This window comes from Podarcis erhardii (genome assembly GCF_964252035.2).
Source record: "Podarcis erhardii genome assembly, chromosome: 1".
Taxonomy (NCBI): domain Eukaryota; kingdom Metazoa; phylum Chordata; class Lepidosauria; order Squamata; family Lacertidae; genus Podarcis; species Podarcis erhardii.
Window position 1 is genome coordinate 135,014,847 of NC_138497.1, and position 15,642 is coordinate 135,030,488.

General features: G+C 42.7%; 1 protein-coding gene across 2 annotated transcripts in view; it reads left to right on the forward strand.

The window, feature by feature from the left end:
- The window catches only part of ITGB2 (integrin subunit beta 2), a 39,519-nt gene that overhangs the window by 13,234 nt on the left and 10,643 nt on the right, over nt 1-15,642 (forward strand). For both annotated transcript variants that reach the window (XM_081872797.1, XM_081872798.1), the window contains 6 exons: nt 2,213-2,273; nt 4,598-4,686; nt 7,524-7,698; nt 11,149-11,319; nt 14,106-14,347; nt 15,091-15,246. In XM_081872797.1, the coding sequence (XP_081728923.1) occupies nt 2,216-2,273; nt 4,598-4,686; nt 7,524-7,698; nt 11,149-11,319; nt 14,106-14,347; nt 15,091-15,246 (891 nt within the window). In that variant the 5' untranslated portion in view covers nt 2,213-2,215. The remainder of the gene's footprint in view (nt 1-2,212; nt 2,274-4,597; nt 4,687-7,523; nt 7,699-11,148; nt 11,320-14,105; nt 14,348-15,090; nt 15,247-15,642) is intronic.

Consider the following 15,642-nt stretch of genomic DNA (forward strand, 5'->3'; position numbering starts at 1 on the left):
TGACCAGATCCTTAAAATCACACAAATTTCTCTAATTTTGCCTTTGAAAATAGTTGTGTTCATCTGCAGGCTGCTGGGCTGAAAAGGATCCTCCTATATGTGCTGTGACTGAGGTGGAAAAAGCACATGAAGGAGACTGCCTGTATCTTCTTTGATTCTCATCTCTGCAAAGGCTGACATTTCACACTCTTGTTGGGATCTTTACAAGTACCTCTGTAAAGTAGGCAAGTCGACTTGCCCACATGGCGGATGGGTGGGGCTGACCCTGAGAGATAAGGGGAGATTAGAGCCTTACTCATATAGCTCACTCTTTTAACCACTGCGCTAGCTGCTTCCCAAACTGTAAATGACTCACTGATTTGTCAGAGGGATTCAGAAGTACAACAGAACTTTAATTTTCTGCACTGAAAGTGGATTAAAGCACCTTTTGTGGTTTGAAAAGTGACCGGGAGTTGTGTTGAAAGTGTGGGGTAAATAAATGACTAATGGGTAGACATGTGAGCACCCTGGCATGCAAAGCAGGATGAATACAGGATATATGCTCATTGTCATAAAACTGCCTTCTTCTTCTTCTTCTTCTTCTTCTTCTTCTTCTTCTTCTTCTTCTTCTTCTTCTTATTTCATAACAAAACAAAATTTTCCTTACACGTCAGTTAATCAATGATTGCAGTATTGCCATAGCAATACCTTTTCCCCACAGGGCAGTTGGTGTCAGTTGGCCCTGGTGGGAGTGAGGCAGGCAGTGCAGATATTTAAGGATGATTTGCTGCGATGTTGTGAGATACCAGAATTAAATTTCATTTTAAGTTAGTCAATGCACTTGTAAGCAAATGCTGCATATACTTCTGCTTTCTCCCCAAATTTCCTATCCTACCCCAAAATATCACATCTGTAACTGAGCTTCACAAATTGTGTGCATCCTTCGTAAGTTCTTTGACTCTACAACTCCATACCAACCAAGTATCAACCGTCTTGGTCCATAGGATCAACAGGTGAGGTCTGGGTAGTTGTGCAGCCACCGGGGCCTTTTCAGTGGTGGCTCCCCAGATGTGGAATCCCCCCCCAGGTGCAACTTTTGCCATCCTTGTTTACTTGTTTACTCATGCATTTGCTGGATGGAAAGCCTCAGATTATTGGAGGGAATAATGTTTTTAACTGTAAATGCTTTGAGATGTTTTAAACTGTAATTATATTTAGATTGTTTTAACTAAAGTATTTTTGATTGGGTTTTTTTAATTAAAAAAGATTGTAAGATAGGTTTGCTGCCCTATAATCATAGAATAGAATCATAGAATCATAGAGTTGGAAGAGACCACAAGGGCCATCGAGTCCAACCCCCTGCCAAGCAGGAAACAGAGCACTCCTGACATATGGTTGTCAAGCCTCTGCTTAAAGACCTCCAAAGAAGGAGACTCCACCACACTCCTTGGCAGCAAATTCCACTGTCAAACAGCTTACTGTCAGGAAGTTCTTCCTAATGTTTAGGTGGAATCTTCTTTCTTGTATTTTGGAACCATTGCTCCGTGTCTGCTTCTCTGGAGCAGCAGAAAACAACCTTTCTCCCTCCTCTATGTGACATCCTTTTATATATTTGAACATGGCTATCATATCACCCCTTCACCTCCTCTTCTCCAGGCTAAACATGCCCAGCTCCCTTAGCCGTTCCTCATAAGGCATCGTTTCCAGGCCTTTAACCATTTTGGTTGCCCTCCTCTGGACCCGTTCCAGTTTGTCAGTGTCCTTCTTGAACTGTGGTGCCCAGAACTGGACACAGTACTCCAGGTGAGGTCTGACCAGAGCAGAATACAGTGGCACTATTACTTCCCTTGATCTAGATGCTATACTCCTATTGATGCAGCCCAGAATTGCATTGGCTTTTTTAGCTGCCGCGTCACACTGTTGGCTCATGTCAAGTTTGTGGTCAACCAAGACTCCTAGATCCTTTTCACATGTACTGCTCTCAAGCCAGGTGTCCCCCATCTTGTATTTGTGCCTCTCATTTTTTTTGCCCAAGTGCAATACTTTACATTTCTCCCTGTTAAAATTCATCTTGTTTGTTTTGGCCCAGTTCTCTAATCTGTCCAGGTCGTTTTGAAGTGTGATCCTGGGCTCTTTCAGGAGGAAATGCATAATATAATGTCAACAAACAAACAAAGTCACCTTATAGTCTTTTAGCGTAGTCATTTCATGGTATATTATTTCAATTTCACAGGAGATGCTTCACGAGCGCTTCCTTCTGCTGTCTGGCGCTGGACTGCTGATTCTGACATCAGGTACTTGCCACTATTAGGTGGAAGTAGTGCTGCATCAGCTTTATCTGCATTTGTAGCGGTGTAATGACCACCCTCTCCCTGTAGAGCTAAGCCTGTAAGGGCCTTGAACAAAGTGGGCTTAAGTAGGCTCAGCCTTCTGTTGGATTGTGCCCATTATCCTATCTTCAGTGGGAAATCTTGTTAATCGGTATCCCAAGTCGGTGGTGTTTTCCTGTGCAAGAGGCGCTTATCTGAGCTACAGGATCACATGTTCATTTTACCGATAGGTGCTATCTACCACACCATATTGCTAAAACATGGGCCATTGAGAGGGGGCAATACAAGCAAAACATATTAAAATAACTGCTGGTTACTTTAATAACTGTCTGTGCAAGTGAAAAGGTGCAGGACACTCAGGCTTTGGGTCTGCGGTGCTGATAGCTATGAAACTGAAGCAGCAGCCACCAGGACTGTTTGCCTGAGGACAATGGATCAGGCACACAAATGGTTTGTAAGAGAAGGTACAGTCAATTCTTCTGCCCCAATCTGCAACAAAGTGCAGCCCAAAGAGTTTGTGAAAAACAAGGTGGATGTGGCACCATTCTTCCTAACAGCGACAGAATGTAAGCCTGTCCTTGAAGGGCGTCTGGAGACTGGAGTTACTACAGGAAGCAGCAGCAAGATGCTGGTTGTAATGCCCGGCTCAAGGTGCTGCTTTCATCCGATAGCTGCTTATAGCTTGGAGCCTCAATATCAGAAGGATCCCTTCAACATCCTCACTTGCTGAGATATTTTGTACTCCTGGCTACACTGTGAAGCCTGGAAACTGCGGGTGCATGTCTGGGCATTTTTAATAACAGTGCCCAGACCATGGGATTCCTTGTCCTGGGATTTCAGCACTCTGTATCTTTGCGGGGGTGGATATATATAATACAGTGGTGCCTCGCAAGACGAAAATAATTTGTTCCGCGAGTCGCTTCGTCTTGCGATTTTTTCATCTTGTGGAGCGCGGATTCCCGGGTATTAACGGTTTTACGAAAAAAGAAAGCAAACTCGCAAGACGTTTTCGTCTTGCGAATCAAGCCCATAGGGAAATTCGTCTTGCGAAGCACCTCGAAAAACGGGAAACCCTTTCGTCTAGCGAGTTTTTCGTCTTGCGAGGCATTCGTCTTGCGGGGCACCACTGTATATATATACCTCTCTCTTTCTCGTTCTCTCTCTCTCTCTCTCTCTCACACACACACACCACAAGCTTTGCTGTGTTGCCTCGCTCTTAACCTGTTTGTGATTTTGCTGGGGGATGATGTATGGTGCTTCTTTTTGTATCTCTTGTTGAGGTAAAACTTTTAATGGGTTATTTTAATGTTGTATTATATTGTATCATATTCACTTCAGCTTTGTGGGCCTGTGTGGTTGAAGATGCATGATATAAGTAATCTTAATAATAAAATAGCTGTGAAATCCTGTCCAACAGACATATTCCTCACAGGGAGGACTCATCCACTTGTCCCTTCGCTTTCCCCCAGATAAGCCTGCTCTTTACAGATGAACTGGAGCAAACATCAACCAGAACGCCACACAACTGTCTTGGCCAGCCAGCGGCTGATGGAGACAGTCAGTTGCAGTGGCGTAGCGTGGGGGGTGCAGGGGGGGCCGGCCGCACCGGGCGCAACATCTGGGGTTAGGGCAAATCCACGGGTTAGGGGGCGCAAATCCACGGGTTAGGGGGCGCAAATTACTTGCCTTGCCCCGGGTGCTGACAACCCACGCTACGCCACTGGTCAGTTGGCCATCATCCTTTCCACAGGAGTCGTCTGGGCAGCCCAGGACCTCCATCCACCCTGCCCAGGCTTGTGCCCTGGGGAGGTCACCTCACTGCTGCTAATGCAGTGGTTTGACTTCACCCCCGGAGTTGCACTCATGAGAGACGGATGCCAACCACTGTTTGGTCCAATTCAGCAGTAAAGAGCAGGTTTTCCTGGGGAAAGCAGTGAGGCAAAGGAAAACCCACTCAGACCCATGCCTAGAAAGCACAGGACAGGCAGAAAAGCGCAAGCTTTGTAGGTGTGGGACAAGCGAAGTGTGGACAAGCCCTGCGTGTCCTTCTGAATCCAGGCTGTTGATAGGTTTTTAACTTAAGTGCCAGATAATGCAGCCCCTTCTCAACAATTAATATTGAAGTAGAGTCTTGAGATTGTTTTTGTCTCTGTTTTAATATTGCATCAGCATATTCATATATCAACCTTCTACATAGTTTGCCATGTACTCAATTTGCGGTAAGTTTTAGCTTCATATTATGTGTAGTTTTTCCTCATGTTAATTCCACCTGCCCTGTTCTTCCTAAGTGCTGTCTCTTGAGTGCACCAAATACAATGTGAAAACATGTCAGGACTGCATCCAGTCTGGCCCGGGATGCGCCTGGTGTAAGAAGCGGGTAAGTTTTCCATCTCTTGTTTTTCACGCATATTATTATGTTCCGTCAAATAATTTTTCCTCTGAACCTTTTCACTCTGAATGATACCTTTTGGTATAAAGATAATGAAACTTTTTTTTGTTTTGGATAGTGGATGTCCATTTCAAGTTTTGCTTTTTGGGCAGGCCCAATGTCACTGTCCTAAAAATAATAAACAGAATCTGCTGTTTTCAAAATGGTGAATGCTCTGCTCTTCTAGATCTCCAGCTTCATGGCACCCCTTTCCCTATTTGGGGGCAGATCCGTGGGTCTCAAATTTCAGTGGTACCCTGTGCAGTGCTAAAATGTGGCCCAAGAGATTGACTGGACAGCATTGACTTTGCTATCAGGAGGATGGAAGCCAGCAACATTTGTTAGGATTTCTCTCAACAAAAATAAAAATAATAAAACCACACAAAACCACAATAAACTTAATGGCACAATAAACTTAAACCCAAATTCAAAACCAACACAATAAAACTTAGGTCTCTTAGATCCGTGCTTGAAGCGTGCAGATTAGGTGGGATAAATTAATAATGTTTCAAATAAAACATTGAAAGCAAATAATGAGAAGTGGCATTGATTGTAGGTAACTTCACAATTCATGGTTCCTATCACTTTGATCTTTTAGCCACAGGTCATGGGTCAAATCTGAGAGGGGAGTTTCCTGAGTCTATTTCAAGGTGGAGGCTTGATATCACACACAGGTCCCTCAGGTCTGGTTCTTAGCTGCGCATGATGGCCCTGTTAGCCTCCTCCATTATGGGCATTAGTTGCTCTTCAGGCACTCGCTGTCGACACGAATGGATGCAGCTTGTGCTCTGGGGATTCTTCTTTCTTTTGTCCCTCTCCCATCCATCCATCCATCCTCCTCCTATCTGGCCAGCCAGGCATGTATTTCCGTACCTGGGAACACCCAAAAGTAGTGCACAAGAGCAGATATTATGCAAAACTGGAAGTGGGTGTTCCGGCTAGCAAACTTTGCCCCGGAAGACGAACAGAAGCCGACTGGTGGAAGGGCACCAGCAGCGGGAGGCCTCATTGGGGAAAGTACACCTCAGTTTAAGAACGCTTTCGGTGTAAGAACGGGCTTCCGGAATGAATTAAGTTTGTAAACGGAGGTACCACTGTATGTTGACAATAAAAGTCTAGTCCGCCATCTTTCCTCCCTGAAAGTCCCCTTATTGACTTCCTTTTTTTTTTAAATGATATTTATTGAAGTTTCCAAATTAAGACATATAAACACAAACAACAATACAAACATACACAGACACAATACTAGAAACATGTATAATTTCAAATCTTATTTCTGAAACCTAATTTCCTCGACCTCCTCACACCTCCCCCTTCTGTATTCTAATTCCATTTATCTAATCAGCAATTCCATTCCCTTATTTCCCATTATTTTTAATAATTCTGTTCTTTTTCCTTAATCAACGTCCCTGAAAAACCACAAACTTTTAAAACTCATGTCGATTCTAGCCTTCATTAATATTATAATGTTTGCTTAAATAGTCTTTAAATTTCTTCCAATCTTCTTCCACTGTCTCTTTCTCCTGGTTTCGGATTCTGCCAGTCATCTCCGCCAGTCCCATGTAGTCAATCATCTTCATCTGCCATTCTTCCAGAGTGGGTAGATCTGGTGTCTTCCAATATTTTGCGATTAGAATCCTTGCTGCTGTTGTGGCGTACATAAAAAAAGTTCTGTCCTTCTTTAACACCACATGGCTAACCATACCCAGGAGGAAGGCCTCTGGTTTCTTCAAGAAGGTATATTTGAATACCTTTTTCATTTCATTATATATCATTTCCCAGAAAGCCTTAATCCTTGGGCATGTCCACCAGAGGTGAAAGAATGTACCTTCATTTTCCTTACATTTCCTACATTTATTATCTGATAAGTGGTAAATTTTTGCAAGCTTGACTGGGGTCATGTACCACCTATAAATCATTTTCATAATATTCTCTCTCAAGGCATTACATGCCGTGAATTTCATGCCTGTGGTCCACAACCTTTCCCAGTCAGCAAACATAATGTTATGACCAATATCTTGTGCCCACTTAATCATAGCTGATTTAACTGTTTCATCCTGCGTATTCCATTTCAGCAGCAAGTTATACATTTTTGACAAATTCTTAGTTTTGGATTCTAACAACTCTGTTTCCAGTTTTGATTTTTCCACCTGGAAACCAATTTTCCTATCCAACTTATAAACCTCCAATATTTGATAATAATGAAGCCAGTCACGCACTTTGTCTTTTAAATTCTCAAAACTCTGCAATTTCCACTTGTTTCCCTCCTGTTCTAAAATTTCACAATATTTTGGCCATTTGGACTCCCCTTATTGACTTCCATGGCAACGGGAAATATGGTTGAAATGTAAGAAAAGTACAGACTAGTACAGACTAGTATTTCAATAACATCATACATGAATACTATGACAAAAAACTTGTAAGCATGAGCAATGTTAGACCAATTCCACAACAGACTGCCATATGGAAGTCCCATGAATGCCTTTCCAGTACAATCCTTTAGAAGAGTAATGTTTTAAGCTCCTGAATTCTATTCTGACTGTCTGTAGACAGGCTCTTTGGGAGCCTTTGGCTGAAGAACTAGTTATAAATGGCCACCAGCTCAGGCAAAGGTATTCTCAGCCCTGTAGCTAGATATCCTTTTAACTAGAGACACTGGACATTGGAAGTTCTGCAGGCAAAGCTTGTTTTTGGAGCTATTGTTCTTCCTCTGTTGTCCAAAATGTATCAGACTTATTTCTGAAACATACTGACCATTTGTTCTTTTTTATTTTTATGAAATATAGGATTTCACAAAAGTAGGAGAACAAGATTCCAGTCGCTGTGACACCAGGGAACAACTCCGGCAGAGGGGATGTGGGGATGACATAATTTTTCCAGAAAGCTTTGCCCAGTCGGGTCCACCAGCAAGTCAGATGAGGCAAATCCAGCCTGAGAATGTGCACCTGCAGCTAAGACAAGGTACTACTCTGAGTAATTACTAGACAAATGTCTAGTAGTGGATGAATGGGGTGATTATAGTGACAGGGCAAAGAACAGGTGTGACTTCCTTTGTACAGGTATATAAATAGTTCTCGAATTCTTGGAAGGTGGGGAAGTACCTTATGCCTGGTTTTAAGTGTTGGATTTGATTGTTTAAATTCTATAATGCCTCTTTGGGAGCCTTTGGCTGAAGAACTAGTTATAAAGTGCCCGAAACAAATAAGCAGAGGTAAGATGTAGATGCTGAACATCCAGAGAAATATATGTCACCCGTGTTGTTATACACATGCACCTTGTTCACTTCTTTTTCTGTTTTTTTCTTGTATTTGAATTTTTATTAAAGCTTGAAAGAACAAAAAGCAGTATGCAGAAATAAACATCAAATATCGAGTGTGTGCCACACCTTGTTCACTTCTAAGTATGGATGTTGTGAGAGATTATCTGAGCCTGACTTGGAAATGAGCCCTAGGTGGTTCCAAAGACCCAACTCAAAATGGGAAGTGTGTCTCCCAAACGCTGCCTCAGAATATGAATGCTCAGAGGAAATCCCCTTCCCCACCTGCCAGCCCTCAATATTGCATTTCACCTTGGTGAATAGGCAGAACGCAGGAGTGATGGAAGGAGAGACAGCAGAGGGGGCCCCCTCCCCAAAAGCTCTGTCATCCTGAGTGATAGGTTGAGAGGGGTAGTTCTTTCAGGGGCTCTTTCAGTTACAAAAGCCACTGAAAGTACTACGTTTCCTGTGGAACATTGCACCCCATCATGCTATACCTTGGAGAGTTTACCCAACACTACAGGCAACTCCCCATTTATGCAGGGGCTGTGTTCCAAGCCACCATGCATTTAAGTGCAATCACACCACATTTAAGTGCAATCACACCATGCATTTAAGTGCAATCACACCATGCATTTAAGTGCAATCACACCATGCATTTAAGTGCAATCAACGCCATTGGAACAGCCTGCAGACACCCTCAAAACCTCTGGAAACTCTTGAAAGAACAGTAAAAAACAACAACCAACAGTACTTACCAGACGCCAAACTCCACCACAATCACTCGCACCAAACCTCCTTGCTCAACCTCCCAACTCTCCACAGGCCTTAACGGTCGGTGCAAGGGCTTCTGGAATTGCACTTGCAGAGGCTCATGGGACTGATAGGCATTGTTTTCACACCATCTTTTGCCCTTTCTGGGCTCTTTGGGGGCTGTTTTTGCCATTTTTAAGTCACTTCTGGGTTCAGTGTGATACACACAGTTGCATGCCAGTTGGTTGTTGTCTGTACTTCTAAGTATGAGAGGAGCTTTGTAATCTTGGCACAACAAGAACTTCTGCGTCTTGCCCTCAAAAGTTAGTTCCAGGACAAACTGAAATGTTTTACAATTTTCTAGGTGGGGTGGGTGCTTGTTGTTCTTCTGAAGTTGCTGAACCACTTGGTTAGGGTGGCTGTGCTGCTGGGAATTGAAGTCCAACAGACTTTGGAGGACCACAGGATAATACCTAGTACTTAATTATTTGCATTGAGAGTAGTACTGGTGCAGGTTGAAATACGCTGGCATTTTGATATGCTTCCTGCGATCTTTAGCTTTGATATTTTCTTCCATAACAGTCAGGATGTAGTAAAACTCTCTTTTTTTTGTATAATCATTTTTATTAATTTTCAATTATCATAATCCAATAAAAGCTGCATTATGACAATACCAAATTACAATACAATCAGAAGGCCAATTATTCAAATATCAAATTAAACAATTTTTAGTGCCTTTCCATGTGTTGAGTTTCAGGGTACATAGTTCTTATTTCTTCCTGCTTCCTTGATCTTGATTAATCCAATTACAACAATTCTGATCTTAATCCTTAATTTAACAGTCAATGATTTCTTGACTTTCATTCATAAGTACTTATTTAATAAATTTTACTTCTGCAAGAGGAGTTTGCATTCCGTGAATTTCCTGTGTGAGATGTTTATTTTCTTTTCATTTCTTCATTCTTCCTGTTGTAATCCATCATATACGGCATCTCTTGATCTCACTGCTCTGCTCTCAAGGGCTAATTTTCACTGCGTCATACATGCCATTTTTGTTTGTCGAAGTCTAAAAATAAATAAAAAAAGACTGGTGTCCCACCATAGACCTTGGCAGGTCTCCAACTATTCTTTCCCATCCATCGCTCAGCTGTTAACGATATGGCGTCCCACCAGAGCTGTGGTAGATCTTCAAAAGGCATCTTAATTGCAGTTCAGTGAAGCTTTACATCATAACATATTCTCACAGTGTCCTATTTTTGTAATAATCCATAAATATTATCTTGTTCTCATTGATCTCCTGCTGCCTTTTTTCAATCCATTAGCATTCGGGGGGAGGTTTGCCGAATCATCAAAGCAGCAAACATAATATATTAAGAAAGGGTAACGGTTCCCCTCCCCCAACACACCTCAGTTCACTACGAAGAATATCTTCTTTCCAAACCAAAACGTTGCTGCTCAGTGGCTGATTCATTTAGGAGGTTATCTTGTTCCATTAGTCCAGCACATGTCTGTAAATAAGATCCAAATTTTTCTTTCTAAGATACAGAAGATCCTCCGCTCATAATGACTGCATTGGAGGGTTTCCGATACGCAAAATGCTTTGCACTCAGCGCCTCCCACCTTCCATTTCAGGATGGGAGCCAGGTATCAGATGATCTGTGAGTGAAGCTCACCCCCCCCCCCGACCAGAGGGGGAGGGGCTTGCAAGGACAATTATCCTCAAATTAGTCTTTGTTTATGTTCCGCGAACGGGTTCTGCTAATGTGGGAACTACCTTCATCATGGTGGAGAGCACCGGAAGTGGATGTAGTAAATCTCAAATGCCTTTTGTAGAGTTAGATACTTGTCTCCTCCACCACCTGCAGAGCAACTTTGACAGATGGGTAGAGTTGCCCACCTGTCAATCACCTGGCAGCATAAATATATCAGGTGACTTTTTTTGCATGGCACTGGGCACAAACACCCCCATCCCATTGATCACCTTATCATCAGGGCATGTGTTCACAGCGCTATGCAAGTCTTGATGATCTTCAGGGCTTGCATTGCGCTGTGCACAGAAGCCACAACTGTCAGCTGAGTGTTGGTGCCTGTTAGGTGCTTCCCACAGTGTATGAACCCCCTCCCACATTTGATCCCAGCTTTACTTGCCCCACAGGGGCAGGAATGGAACAAGCTTACATGCAACCACTGACATGCACAATGACCCGGAATACAACCTCCGTGCAAACGGGGAGTTGCCTATATCTATATGTATATGCAGGTGGGCATGGCTTGACCAAAACTGCCTTGGGAGCCTAATTAAGGCCCTCAGACCAGAGGGCCCCCCGCCATAGAGGATGCTCTCAGACTTTGAGGGTGGCAGGATTAGGGCAAATGCTCATTCTTTCCCCTTTTGCTAACAGATCTACCTGCTGTTTTTAATGTGACATTCCGCCGTGGGGAAGACTACCCTATAGATCTTTACTATTTGATGGACCTCTCATACTCTATGAATGATGATCTGGAAAATGTGAAGAAGCTAGGAGGAGACCTGCTGAATGCTCTCAAAAGTATTACCAAACATGCTCGAATAGGTGCGTACATTTCTGATTAATCCATTTTTCTCCTGGTACTAACAAAATTAGCATCTAGGATCGTTTTAATTCAAAAGAGTAGAACTACACAGAGCACAACTCTTCCATATCAAATACAGATTTACTGAGATTTAGTGAAATTATTTTTGCACTGATGGCACTGTCAATATGGAACTTCTGCTGCTACTTCACACAGTGGATAGAAGATACCGTATTTTTCACTCTATAACACGCACCCGACCATAACACGCACGTAGTTTTTAGAAGAGGAAAACAAGAAAAAAAATATTCTAAACAAAACAGTGGGTGTATGATTTTTGTGGTTCATGCTGTGGCCACAGACATGTGATCTGACAGTGAGTTTGGAGTAGCCCAATGCAAAAATCCTGAGGATTCCTGAGGGAAGGAAAAGCACTCAAGGGACAAGGAGCACGCGTGGGGTGTGTGGAGAAGGATGCTGCTAATAATGCAGAAGAGGGGTTTAAGGGGAGAAGGAACACGCCTGGGGTGGGTGGAGAAGGATGCTGCTAATAATGCAGAAGAGGGGTTTAAGGGGAGAAGGCTCCTCTCCTCTCCCGCTTTGCTCCTTTAAAGCAAGCAGGCTCTGCTTTTCTCCCTCCTCCCCGCTCATCCCCGGCTTAGTGAGCTGAAAATTTTGCTGCTATTTAGCGAGCTGAGTGGGGAGGAGAGAGGGACAGAGAGCCTGCTTGCTTTAAGGAACCAACCGGACAGGAGCCGTTTACACTCGTGTAAGCGGCTCCTCTCCTCTTGTTCTTTGCTCCTTTAAAGAAGCAGGCTCTCTGTCCCTCTCTTCTCCCCACTCAGCGGCTCTTCTCCCGCTTTGCTGTTTCAAAGTGAGCCACAGAGGAGGGAAGGAAGGGGAACCATGGATCCTCTGCTCACGACTGCAGCAGATCCCCCCTGCCACCCGTAGGCATTCCCTACGCACAGACATTTCCCCTTACTTTCTAGGAGGAAAAAAGTGAGTGTTATGGTGCAAAAAATACAGTAATAGGCAAAATGAAACATGATTTAGGACTCAGCGGCTCCCTCGGCCAATAAAGCGAGGTGAGCGCCGCAACCCAAGAGTCAGCCACAACTGGAGCTAATGGTCAGGGGTCCCTTTACCTTTATATTAGCAAAGAAACAATTATTTGAATGCATTATAAACATGCAACACCAGAGAGCAGGAAAATTTTATACGTAATTTTCAATAGGTTTTTTTTGTTATAACGATATGATTTCTGACTTATTTATAGCGTTTTTCCCCTGTGCGTAGATCTACCCTTAATTGCTTTGTTTCATTTATTTGCCTCATTTATCCAAATGTTAGTGTATAGGATTCTTCTGTTTTATTAACTGTTCCTTCTAGTTTTCCGATATTTTGTCTATTCCATAATCCAAAGTGTCCAAATCATTTTTAATTTCATTAATCTTTAATTCAAGCGATATTGTTTGTTCTACCATCATCTGCTAGGTATCTAAAGATGCCTTTCTTTCCTCTGCTGCCCTTTTCCTGGTACCCAACATGCTGTGTTGGGAGTGTTTTAATCCCACCCCCTCTGTTTTCTACTTTGCTTTTTAAGAATGTTAGCACATCTGTCTCTTTATTGGGGGTGGAGTAGAAATAATAAAATGTTTATTATAACTGTTGCTGTAGAAACTTCAGCAGCAGCACAACTCCTCTAGATACCTTGTTTTGACAGCAGTACCAGTAAGCTTAGCTCATTTAATAAGAAAAAAAAAACATTCCCATGGAGGAAGTATCAACTGCCAAAGTAGATTTTATATTCTTATGCACATTTTTGTCATAATATAATAATACTAATTCTGCTTAATAATAAAATAATGCACTTAAACATAGCACAGAAACTCCTTTGTTCGTTTAAACTTTTGTTATCTCAGAGCATAAATCAAGCCTTTTGCCTTCATTCTACACTTAGCGGCTTCCTTCTTTCTAAGTGGTAAAAAGTAGCTGACTCACCTAATAAAAGCTCTCAGTGGCAGACGAAGAAACTCACTTAAGTTGTAAATTATTTTATTCCGAAGATAATTCAGAAAGGGATGTGTTTCTGTATCTAGTTGTCCATCGAGGCTGCTGCGTCGTTTCTGCAGGATGGGTTTTCCTCCGCTTCCAAGTCATATTCCACCCAGCCAGGGACCCCAGAAAGCCCTCTGGCAGCCCCCCCCCCCCCCCACGTAGAATGGCTCTCAGGAAGCTTCAAGAGAAAATTAAAAGAAATTTGGAAACAATTGTTTGTTCTGATTCAGTGACAAAAAGCAGTTTTCCCTGGGGGAAGCAGCAGGTCAAACTCAGACCCATGCTTTGAAAGCGTGGGGCAAGCGGGAAACTGCTCAGATCATTGCTTTTTAGGCAAGAAACAAGTGGAACTATGGATGAGCCCTTTCTTGAAGAAAAGATACCAACAGTCGAGATCTGAACCATAGGAAGGAAAAATATGACATTTATTCTCATTTGGGTGACAAGCAGCATGTAAAGAAAAAGATCTAGCTCTTTCAGGGGGGTTGGAGATTTTAAGGTCAGAGAAGAATAGAATTAATATTTCTTCTGTTGTATTCAGTTGTCAAATGATAACCCTTTTGTATTCCCAGCTCTTTCCACTTGTATTCCTCTAATTAACTTTAACTTTATTTTAAACAATTGCAGGATATATTGACTGCCCTATTCCCCTCAGTGGTTTAGAGTTCTTCCCTCTATATATCTTCGGTGACAATAACCATTTTGGACCCTTCTTTTCAGCGGCACTTCCCTTGTGTTCCCTTAGGGTTTGGCGCCTTTGTGGACAAGACTGTGTTGCCCTTTGTTAACACCCACCCAGAGAAGCTGCAGAACCCTTGTCCAAGCAAGGAGACCAAATGTCAGCCACCATTTGCTTTCAGGCATGTTCTCAGCCTCACAGACAGGGTAGAGAAGTTTAAAGAAGAAGTCGGCAAGCAGGATATATCTGGGAATCTTGACGCACCAGAGGGAGGACTCGACGCCATGATGCAAGCCGCTGTCTGTGGGGTAAGAGTACCATATGGGAACAGGCACCATGACAAAGTGCTCTTGGGGAGTGAGGAAGTTGAATTTGGGGGGCCGTGGATTCCTGTCCAAAGTGGAAGAGAGTTCCCCCCGATAATCATAATGTTGTCAAGATATGCTGTTGCTTTTAACGTTGTATTTAGGCTCAGTGCTGAAGGCCTAGAGAGATTCTAGGCAGGGTCTTTATTATTGTTGCTGTATTGTTACAAATTAAATTAAAATATTACAATAAATAAGATAAGATAAATATTAAAAATGAAATAGAGTAATAAAATAAACTCACGACAAATGAGATAAAACAACAGCACAAAAGCTAAAAACAATCTGCCTGTACAAACCTTCCTAAAAATAAAGATTGATTAGTCTCCAAAATACAAGAAACAATGGGTTAATTAATTATACAGTGGCTGTTTTGTGGCAGCATTATTAAAATGTCCCATAAAATAATGACAGGAGAACAAACTGGTCATAAAGGTCAAAATGTACGGGTGGATATTTAAATCTGTTAAAGCCATTTTAGTGTATACATAGGTTATCCTGTCTTAGGTCTGAGATCTGGACAGACATTGTGTCCCTTTCAGCTCTGATTTTATGTAGAATCATAGAATCTTAGAATTGCAGAGTTGGAAGGGGCCACAAGGGTCATCTAGTCCAAGCCGCTGCAAAGCAGGAATCTTTCACCCAGCGTGGTTTGCTTTTTTAATCTGCTTGCTTTTTAAATCCAGGATAAGATTGGTTGGAAAAATGTAACACGCTTACTGGTGTATACGACAGATGATGGCTTCCATTTTGCTGGGGATGGTAAACTTGGAGCCATCTTAACCCCTTATGATGGAAAATGCCACCTGGAGGAAAATATGTATAAAAGGAGCAATGAATATGTAAGTACACAGAGTAGGCAGCACACTTTATGAAGTACCTGCGCCAGTGGCGTAGCGTGGGGGGTGCAGGGGGGGCCGGCCGCACCGGGCGCAACATCTGGGGGTTAGGGTTAGGGGGCGCAAATCCACGGGTTAGGGGGCGCAAATTACTTGCCTTGCCCCAGGTGCTGACAACCCACGCTACGCCACTGACCTGCGCTTTACCTTTACCTTACTGGATTTACGATTTTAGACTGGAGCCGACTGGACAACCCATACAACTCCTATATTAGGAAGAGTCCTCTTAATTTTCTAAGAACTCTTTTCTTAGGCAGAAAGACAAGGGGTCCATGTTTTTTGTTTCGTTTATTGTTTTAAAGGTTCAACAGATTTGTAAACCAAGCTGTTTGTTAACCT